Here is a 10,510-nt window from a genome sequence, read left to right on the forward strand (position 1 = left end):
CAAGCTCAAGGGAGGAATGCGTCTCCTCAGGAAGCAGCTGGCAGAATTGAGATGCTTTGAGAACCTCTTTAGAGCTCATCAGGATTTAGGGTCACATTTTAAGCACAGGAGGGCTCAAAGCACAACCCCTGGCTTTTCCTACACAAGCATTCGGTGCCAGGAGCAGAATTATGTGGGTGTAGCCCTGCCAAGCCCTGAGGTGCCCACAGCCCGACAACGGCCATTTCTGCTTGATGGAGATCAATGTCAAATCTCTCCCAGAAAAAAAAACACCCACAAAATAATTCGCAATTTTTTTTTTTTTCAGTGAAGGCGGGCGGAACTGCCGGGAAATCGCCCTCCGGGAAACCTGTGACAAGGCTCCTCTCAGTTACACCCGGGGCTTAAAATGGCGTGGAAGGGCAGCGAACCGCTCCCTTACTCCGCTGCGCCGCACCACCCACTCTCGGGGCGCCGCGGGGCTGCTGCCTGGAGGGAAGTCAGTCGGTGGGCGGTGAGGAGAGGCACAAGGGGCGAAAGAAGGCACAAAGAGTGAAGGGAAGCAGGGCGAGCTGACGAAGGACACCCGGCTCAGCAGCCCCGACTCAGCAGCGGCAGCGCCCCGAGAAGGAGAAGATGGCGGCGACAGCGTTGGCCAATCAGCGCGCGGCGCCGGCTCGCGCCCGCCCGTTACCCAGTCCCGGCGCTCCGCGTGCCCCGGACGGTTCCATTCGCTACAATCGCCCCCTCCCGGCGGCCGAGTTGGTGGCGCCCGGCCGGTATAAAAGGGAGCACGGCGCACGTGTGCTCCTCAGTGCCGGCGGGAGAGGGAGGCGGAGTGGTCTCTGTGCTGGTGGTGTCGGTGTGGAGAGGGAGCGGTGGGGGTCGGGCGTGCCGCACAGTCACCGCACAGCCCCTCGGTGCTCGTGTCCCCATCCCCTGTGAGGGTCGCCGGTGCCCCCCTGCCCGGCCCCGCTCTGCTTCTGCTCCCCCGCGGGATGCGGGCTCGGCCCGCCCCGCTAGCCCTCACCCTCGCGCCGGCCGCAGCATGAGCGCGGCGAGCGACACGTATTTCCTTATAAAAGACATAAAACCTGGACTGAAAAACTTAAATGTCATCTTTATTGTGCTGGAGATCGGTAAGTGGCGCCCGGCACGCCCCACCCCCGGGCCGCCCACGCGTGTCAGGACGGGCGGGCGGGGGGGCCGGCGGCGCCTGCTCCCCCTCAGCCGCGCTTCTCCCCGCAGGGCGAGTCACCAAGACCAAGGACGGGCACGAGGTGAGGTCCTGCAAGGTGGCGGACAAGACGGGCAGCATCACCATCTGCGTGTGGGACGAGATCGGCGGCCTCATCCAGCCGGGGGACATCATCCGCCTGACCAAAGGGTGCGTACGGGGCCGCCCCGCGCCCGCCGGGCCGCGCTGCCCTTTGTCACCCGCGGGGCCCCTCCGGGGTCACCGGGGACACGGCCGCCGCCCACCCGCTCCCTGTAACCGAGCCAGCGCCCCAAGGTCACTTGCCAAATTAAACCCACCTTTCCCAGGCCAGAACATGCCTAGTGTGAGGGTACAGGCTAGGAGGGGCTTGGGTTTGTAATCAGGAGGTGGTGGTGGTGAAGAGATTTGGGTTGGCTTAAAAAAGCTCCCTAGGAAAATACTTCTGGGGCAGGGGGGAATGCAACAGTCAGTCCTGGTCTGTAAACTAAGCAAGGGAACTTTGAAGCATGTTCTTATTTTCACAGTTAGTTCTTTACTCTGGCAGTCAGCTCCTTAATGAAAGGAGGGGACAGTTCCATATCACGCAAAAAAGTTGCTTTTCATTGGAGTGGTGTAACAAAAATGACAGGCAAAGGAGAACCTTTTCAGTTTCACTGTAAAAATTCATTCTAGGGCTACACTGTAGAACGTGTTAATTCGATGAGGTGCAAATAGTTCCTCGGAGGTAATGTAATTAAAAAAGGAAACAAATCCACCCCCCCAAACTTACTGTGAGAAAGAATGTTAGAGTCAATCTGAAAATCCTTTTACATATCACTTAAATATTCACTAGCAAAGTCACAGTAAGTTCTTCATGCCAATTAGGTTACACTTTTAGAAATTCATTACACTGATCCTTTGGCTTATGGCACTCCAGGATCTGCAGTGTGTGTAAGGTCCTCTTAATTTGTTTTTATGAAAAAGTAGGTGAAAGGTGACTCAGGCTGCTAACTGAGCTGCTTTTAAGTTGTTCATTTGAGTGTAATTCTCAGTTCTGGACTGGAATTGCATGACCCTTGCCACAAAACTACAGCTGCTTCCTCCTATGCAAATGTCCTTTTACACGAAATGGGCTGTGACTCCTCAGCAGAGGTGATTCTGGGGAAGGCTGCTTGCGTGGAGAGCACATGAAGCTCAGGGATGGGTAGAACTAAACCAGAGCTCTGGGCCGGCACAAAGCCCCGTGTGTCGATGACATTGAAACAAATTCAGAGCGATACTGTTCAGCAGCATTACTGTACTCCATTCTGTGACTGGCTTGCTGTAACTGCTCTGGTGTTTCTGTGCAACAAATGGGAGAGTCATGGCATCCTTTAATGTAAAAAACTGAGCTTGGCTTGTATGTATTAAATTTATGAGCTGCCATCACTGTGTCTGGTGGGTGGCAAAGTCATGCCTTCATTTACATGAGTTGCATGCTCCCTTAGGACTGAGGAGGTAGTGAAATGGCAAAAATTAAATCCATTCTGGTTTGGCTCTCATCTTCCAGAATGCCTCATGCTGGCATACAGGGTTCTCCCAACACAATTTTACATTTAAATAGAATCGAGTGTGTGATGTTGCCATTGCCAGGCAGGTGAATTTCAGCTCTGTAGGCTAATCTGACTCCATAGTGCAGGATGCCCTCTGATACAAACAGAAGAGCTTACACAGGCACCATGAGTAAACATGCCTTTTTTTTCCCTTTGCTGGATTTCAAGCTGCAGATACATTCCTCTGCAAAAGCAGATGCTGTTGCTTGCTTATGTCACTGGGTGGTGAACTCATTTATAGGAAGCTGTTGCACTTAATGTTTCTAAATTTGAAATTAGTGCTGGAGTTTAGTGCTTTATGGCCACCTCCTTTTGAGATAAAAACAAGTGCTTGCATACATGGAATAACTTTGTGCTGGAGGTTGTTAGGCACATGATTTGCTGGGTCTTTTCCCAGTAAATGTATGTTTGACTTAAATTTATTGTTTGGTATCTCTTTTTCTTTTTCTGCCACAAGACTGCCTGACTAGCTGGTTATTAAAGGTTAAGCAGTGAGGGAGTCTTTAAAGTGAATCTATGAAGTGAAGAACACTAATCTTTGTTCTGGATGGAAAGCTCCCAGGATGGTGTCTGCAATTACAGTGCCTGTGCTTTCCTGCTGGTGCAGAGGCATGGAGCAGGTTATCACTGCACTGGCAGTGCTGTCCCCTCCTGCCACCCTACTCCTCCCTGGTGCCTCTTCAGGGCCCTGCGTGTGGCCGGATGTCCCCCAGTCTCGGCAGATAAGGCAAAGGGCAAGAGGAAGGTTTCTTATCTCTGTTCCAGAGAGCGTAAGGAAGTGTTGACTTGTCCAGAGTGGTGACTCCCATAAGTGCAATTGCTGAGGTTCCCTGTTCTGTGCTAGAAGACACACATATTCTTTTTAACTCCCTTGCAGTGTGCCCATGTCTCTGGTCTGTTTTTCCTCATTCTCTACGCATATGTAGTGATGCCCATCACTGGATAGAACAGTTACACAGAACGTTTTTTATGGCTCAGATTTCAGTGCTTGAAGTCAAGTGGCGTCATAGAGTGCACTCACGCTGTCTTTGTAAGGGAATGTTCTGCAATCAAAAAATTATTTCAGTGAGTTTCTGTACATCACTTGGAGTTTGGTGGCCAAACTTTGATGGCCTTTAAAAAACCCAGTCTGGTAAGCACCTATATTAAGAATGTAATCATATACATTGATCATACACATTCAGTAGCAGTAGCTGTTCTCCAGCAAGCAGAGGTGATTCTTCCTGGCTCCTGCCGAAAGCAGAACTGAGAGCTGTCACCAAATATAACACAGATACTGCTTTTGGCAAAATGCCTTTTCTCTGCAGGACAAGTCATAAGGGTTGCTCCAGTCAACAAAAGAGCATCCACTCTCAAAATAATTGGCTGCTTTCCTGGAATTGTCAAAGGAGTCTGCTGAGCTTCCGGTACCTTTTGCTAGAAGTAGTACATGGAGATCTGTAAACCATTGGTGTTGGTGACATTTGGGTCCCTGGGAATTTTTTTAGTCTGTGCTGGTGTGTAATACTTGTTAACTTCCTGGAAGATAGCATGCTTCCACTTCCTCTCTCAGCTCATTCACTAAGAAACTGCTTTACTTCTCCTTTCTTTGGCCAGGTACGCATCTCTGTGGAAAGGATGCCTGACACTGTACACGGGACGAGGAGGGGAGCTGCATAAAATTGGGGAGTAAGTATTGTGTGTTCATACTTCTCAGCAGAGTGTCATGGTAAGTATGAGACCTGGTAGCTCTCAGGAAATGGAATTTAGGGCAGCAAAAGTGTGTTCTCAGTTGGTCATGGATGTAATGAGCTCTGACCCTCTCTGTACTGTAGGTAGTTGGAGGAAAATCAGCTTCCATCACTGGCACAGGTCTAGGAGGAGGAAATGTATAAACGATAAGGGACTGGATCTGCATTGCTTACCAAGGCCTTATCTTGATTAAACACTTCGTTTTGGTGGAGGCTTTTTGTACATGTGTCATCCTTGAGGAACAGGCAATGCAGAGGAGGAAGAGCAAGGTCACTCCAATGAATCGTATCCAGGCAGAAGCAAGGCCCGTTAAACCTGCTTTAAACTGCCCAGAGACTGGGGCAACAGCTCCTGCCTAAGAACAAACATGAGTAACAGAATTGTGCAATAGAAAAAAATAGCAACATTTTCTAACCAGAAGAGTACTTCCACTGTTGCACAAAGTGCTGTGGGAAACCTTGTAGTCATCAGGGAAGTGGGGCTCTGCGGCTGCCACATACATGGTTCAGAAATGCCCAGTGTTCAGATGGATTTACACGAAAAAAAAAATCTATAGATTGTATTGTACAAAATCTATTACTTCAGAAGTGTCACCCAGCTGACTTACTCTCCAGCAGGCTGGAGTGATGAGAGTCCTTATCTGTGTTGTGCCTCCCAGCAGCGGGTGGGAGTTCCACTTGTGTTTAACCATTCCAAGCAGTGTAATGATCCAGCTCTTTGTTCCTCTCTGCTGTAATTTCCGTGTAGTGAGTTGATGGGCCTATTCTGCCATAAGTCCCCTTGAGTGCAAAAGGATGCTTTGAATTTCATGGCCTGTTTTGGGCTCCTCTGTGCTATTATTGTTAATGGGGCACCCATCGTATGGGAGCATGTGGGAGTGAGTTTTCTCTAGAGGTGTAATGCAATCTTTGTCTGGGAGCAGGCTGGGTGACTCAGTGCCTCGGGTGACCTTGTGAGTGGGTGCTGGACAAGATTGTGCAGTTGGAAGAGAGACAAAGGGAGCCCTTTCATCACCTTTTGTTTTATTTAGGCCAGTTTACCTCCTTGAGTAAATGAATACTTGCCTCTGCTTGATTGAAATGCCCTCACCAGGAAGATGTGGCAGCCTCACCACAAGCCTATAAAAGGATCAAAGAGCCTTTTAATATCTATGGATATTCTCTGAACAGTGGGGTCTGGATTAATTACTTCTAGGTGATGGGATGTGTCAAGGATATATGCTCTGTGAATTGTGGAGCTGAGAACTCTGTTAAAAAACAGCTTTAGAACTTTCTAATAATCTTAATTTCTTCCCAGGTTCTGCATGGTGTACTCAGAAGTGCCAAACTACAGCGAACCCAACTCAGAACACATCGGGCAGAACAAACTGGTATGTTAAACTTGTCTGAGGCTTCTGGCCTAAAGTGCTATTTGTTCTGAGTATCTCACATTAGGATGTGATCAGATGTCACTCTTGTGGAAAAATAGACTCAGTGATATATTGCTAAAAATGACCCAATAATTGAAGTAGCAGATAAATTCCATGTGGAGCCACTGTAAGAACACAGGGGAAAAAATCAGCCCCTTTCTCTGTAAAAATGTGAATTTTCTTTCTCTGATCTGTGTATATTTTTTTTTTTGTTTACCTTTCTCTAAAGGCACAAGGTGAACAGAATAATATTTCTGCACCAAGTGGTATGGGTACTTGTACTTTTGGGCCACTGGGTAAGTTTTTTTTCAGTTTGTAGAAATGAAAATATGAGAAACACTTAATGGGAATAGAAATGTATTTAAAGGATTCTCCATTCTTGGGATAAAAAAGTGAACTAGGCTCTAAAAAGTCATTCAGACTGCGGCCTGAAGCTCAAGCATGTAAGCATGAACATTTCCTGAAACTGTTTTCAGGATTTCTTCTGTAGAAGAAGAGGAGATCATAATATTTGGGGTGCCTATGTTACATAAAGGGTCTTGCTTAAATTATTGTGATGCTTTCAAAAAGGTTTTGCAGCACTTGAAATTCTGCTTATTTAAACTTCCTGAGACATTGCTTTAAAAATTATTTCAGTCTTGCTAGACACCCTGGCTTTCCTGCCTGGTTAGTTCCCTAAGACAGAAGTGGTGGTAATCTGAATTCCAGTATTTGACTTAGCCAGATCATTTTGTGCTGTATTTAGACATAGAATCTTAAATATGAAAATGCTTCAATGCCTTGAGCAGGTATAAGCTGAGAAGAAACTTTAAGTTCTGGCCTGCCTACACAATGCCCATACTCAGTAGCTGGTGTTAAAAAGCTGTTCTTGTGGCCCTTCTTGCTTTAGCTGAGAAAGGGGAGTAGGGGTGGAGAGAAAGTAGTTTGGGAGGGGAAAGGTGAGCTGTGATTTGAGGTCTTGCCGTGCCAGAGAGGCTTTTCTTTCTGGTGTTCAGGGTTTGGTGATTACTGCAATTGAGACACTTCATGTATTCCTTGTTGGAAAACTTATGTAAGGAATTGGTGATTTCCACCCATGGAACTTGTGATAACATTTTCTCTGTCTTCTTAGGAAATGGTTTACAAACTGGACCTGAAGCAAGTGGATTTCCATTCACGTATAACCACGGCCATATTTATGCAGGTAGTGGGAGAGGCAATGGACGAGGACCTGTAAATCCAGCACCAGCTAATAGTGTTCAGCCTCTTCCCCCTGCTGTCAGTAACGGGAGGGACCCACGCAGGGCCTTTAAAAGATGACTATGCCAAATGTGGTTGTACAGCTTGCTTAAACTCTACACTCTACTTGAACACTTACTGCACTTTTATTTATAGTTAACTGTGAACCAGTTTGTCCTTTGGGTTTGTTTGATTATTTTTTTTTTTACCTTTTTGGTGTATGGAGCAAACTTGATGTGATCTATTTCTTGTTTTGTATCAGGGAAGCACAGTGAGTCTTCCCTGTACGTAAGGGGGGTAGGGGGAGAAGGTGGATACAAGGAAGTAAGGGTCACAGGTGCAAGTGTCTCAATTAAAACTCGGTGCCCTTTGCTAAACAGAAGAAAATTTCAGTTACATACATGTATTTCTGTTTCTTTTGGTCAGCCATGTAGCCTTAATAGGTCTACTCTGTCCTGTGCACGCATGCGTTGACTTCTGTTAGGCATAATGGGAGCTCTTCTTACTGGAAGAGAAATGAAGGGGAAGAGCAAAAATGCTCTGGTGAGCAAGGTGTCCTGGGAATGAATATGGCTTGTGAAAGCAATAAGTGTAAGGAAGTGATGGTGCCAGACCTAGTGGGGTCTTTGGAATCAGAGAATGGATAGCTCAGATCAAAGCTGAAGGTGTGGTGAGTGTCTTGAAGCTTGATTCTGATTCCAGAAGGGTGTACACTACTTGAAAAATTCTCTCTAAACACCATTAACACTGTCGAGGAAAGTGACACTGATTTTGCTTTGGATAGAAGCTTGGATATTTCTTCTTGCTTTGCATGAGATAGCAGAATAGGAGGATCTAAATTCAGACAGTGTTGGGGAATATGCTTTTTGTAGCCTTTCCTTGCATAAAAGCCCCAGGTTACTTTGCAGGAGCCTGAATTTCCAGGAGCGGACTGTTCTCAAATGCTGCATTACCCATCTCTTCAATGAGTCTGCCTACTCCTCCTTCCTTCATTCACTTTTCCAAATAAATTATGTATTAGATGGAGCTGTATATGTGGATTGCAGAGGTACTGGCCAAGCACACAGCTGCACTTCTGATGCTGTTAAGCTTCCCTTCCTCTGTTTTATATGAAATATCCCTTGAAGAGCCCCCAGCATATTCTGGGGGGCAAATAGCTGGTTTTATTTCTGAGATCACAAATGCCTTGACTCTAGATGAAGAGTCCAGTGCCATATTTCAGATCAGGTTCAAAAACAACTTGGAAACTGAGGTGTCATACTGGATTCATCTGTTGAACTCTTCTTAACTGACCTCTCAAATAAAACAAAATTGCACTAACCACATCAAAAACAAATCTAACTTTCTTTCTGTCAAGCCATAAAGACTTCATGACAAAAGGCTGTTTCTGAATTGTGAGTTGTCTCTGTGGTTCTTCATGTTATTTGAATCTACTGATGTGTTCCTAATGTTTACAAGTTGTTTACATTTGATACTTTTTGCTTTTGGTACTCTATCATGATCTGTTGAAAAATTGCTTCTAATTGGTGCAAGTTCCCTGCTTGGTGTGGAATACTGAACTTCTTTTGAAATGCAAGCGTCAGCTACAACAAAGTGCTGAAGGGAGGTTGAGAGAGACCTGTGTGTCCAGACACCTGAGGGCTGTTTGTCTCTGCTCTTGTAAAGTGCTTTCCTGGTACTTCCAGGTGGAACCAGTGAAACTTGTTTTGGACACAAGAGGGTGGCATGCCTCAGGAGCTCCCCTCTGGGTGCTGCTATGGAAGAATACTGCTCACTGGTGAAGCAGAAAGCAGGAATTCCTGGGGAAATGGTGTGAAGGAGGCGATGTGTAACTCAGGGACTTCAAATTGCTCACTAGTTTAAATAAATGGGATGTATAGTCCAGATGCATGGACAACCTCTCCTGCGGTGATGCTCTAAGACATTTGATGTGCTTGTGAGGAGAAAGCCAAGAGGACTTCTAAACCCAGGAAATCTTTGACGTGTTCCAGAAGTGCTTAAGATGTAAGTATGGTGTGAGAGCCATGCTGCCCAGTAGCTGTAAAGTTAGCAAGTGTATGGTGCAGGTGATGGTGGGGACTTGGTACTCACTGGAGTATCTCCAGTGTGCATCTCAAGTCCTGATGGTCTTAACTTTTTGGCATAAAGAAGTTAAAATCAAGGGCAACCCTATGTTAGTGTGTGCTGAGGTGCCTGATGTTTGTAGCTCTACGCATCTGAGCTTTTATTAAACTGATAAATGGAATACTTGTTCAAGAATTCCAAGTAAAAAGTGATATGATTAATGCTAATAAGTGGCATAAGATTAAAACCCTGCAGTCAAGTGGATGACTGATGTGCAGTCAAGAGGAAAAAAGCAAGAGACTGGTCTTCACCTTCTCAAGGTTAGTACCATTCCTGCTTTCCTGTTTCTTACGTGAAACTATTGCAGTTTATTAATAAATTTTTACTTCTTTGCAGGGAAAATCTGTGCCCTGAAATGGACATGGACTTAAATATAATTTTTCAAAGTCCTCTGATATTCCACTGAACCTGTGACAGAGTTGTTTCCCTCAGAGGTATCAGTGTCAAGATAGTGAGCTCTCAGCTTGCAGAGGAATCTGGGAGCCTGCCCTACAGCTGTTGGGATCGTACAACCTCGGTTCACAGAGACACAGACACATCTCTATGCAAACAAGCAGCTGTGAATCACCGTGACGTGCTGAGGCAGTTCATCAGTGGTTAGGTCAGGCAGTCTACAGACGTCTTCCTGCTAGTGGTTAGGCTGCACTTAGGGTAGTCTCATTCTGGATAATAGATTTCCAAAGGAAAAAAGGCACTGGAAAAGTGTTCATGTACCCAGACACAAACTGCACGGTGCTGAAGTGCTGCTGAGTAGTCCCCATACACTTGAATCACAAGATCCCCTGTTCTCATCACCTGACAATAGCTCCCCCTCTCCGGCCTGCCCCAGCACAAGGACAGATGGCAGAGCAGCAATGGAAAGAGTTCTGCTGTATTTCTGCTGCCATCTGTCTTTTTCTGTCCATCCTCTGCATGAGTTGCCTTGATTTAAAAGTGGCAAAGCAGTCCTGTACTGTGAAATATTGTTGTAACTTTTGATACAGGGGGAAGTCATAACACCCCATGTGCACAGTGAAAATGGGAAGGTGCTGTGAGAACAAATACAAATGCTGGACCAAAAATGCAGAACCTGAAATGTAATCTGCCTTCACAACTTGTTTAATTAGCTTTGGCCATAATTTGAAACTGGCAGGTTGCAGTGCTGTGGTCTCCAAATAATGCTGCTCTTCAGCATCACAATTCCCAAGGAGGGCTGTTTGCACTGAGTGCTTCTGCAAAGCTGCGATGGGTGGTGCAAAACACCTTTTCTACCTCAGTGCA

At 46.2% G+C, this 10,510-nt stretch overlaps 1 protein-coding gene across 1 annotated transcript; it reads left to right on the forward strand.

Moving 5' to 3' along the window:
• The first annotated feature begins 801 nt into the window (after positions 1-801).
• NABP1 (nucleic acid binding protein 1) lies at positions 802-10,028 on the forward strand. The gene is made up of 6 exons (XM_083864816.1): positions 802-1,118; positions 1,228-1,366; positions 4,366-4,437; positions 5,797-5,869; positions 6,138-6,204; positions 7,020-10,028. Exons 1-6 carry the CDS (start codon positions 1,028-1,030, stop codon positions 7,205-7,207), a joined length of 630 nt encoding a protein of 209 aa, XP_083720942.1. The 5' UTR covers positions 802-1,027; the 3' UTR covers positions 7,208-10,028.
• The last annotated feature ends 482 nt before the right edge of the window (positions 10,029-10,510 follow it).

Source organism: Zosterops lateralis (genome assembly GCF_965231275.1).
Source record: "Zosterops lateralis genome assembly, chromosome: 7".
In the NCBI taxonomy this organism is placed as follows: Eukaryota; Metazoa; Chordata; class Aves; order Passeriformes; family Zosteropidae; genus Zosterops; species Zosterops lateralis.

Bases quoted from the DNA above. Each gene is read 5' to 3' on its own strand.
- NABP1 (XM_083864816.1), top strand. From the start codon at position 1,028: ATGAGCGCGGCGAGCGACACGTATTTCCTTATAAAAGACATAAAACCT. The intron at 1,367-4,365 runs GTGCGTACGGGG...TTCTTTGGCCAG, and splicing joins ATCATCCGCCTGACCAAAGG to GTACGCATCTCTGTGGAAAG. The intron at 5,870-6,137 runs GTATGTTAAACT...CTTTCTCTAAAG, and splicing joins ACATCGGGCAGAACAAACTG to GCACAAGGTGAACAGAATAA.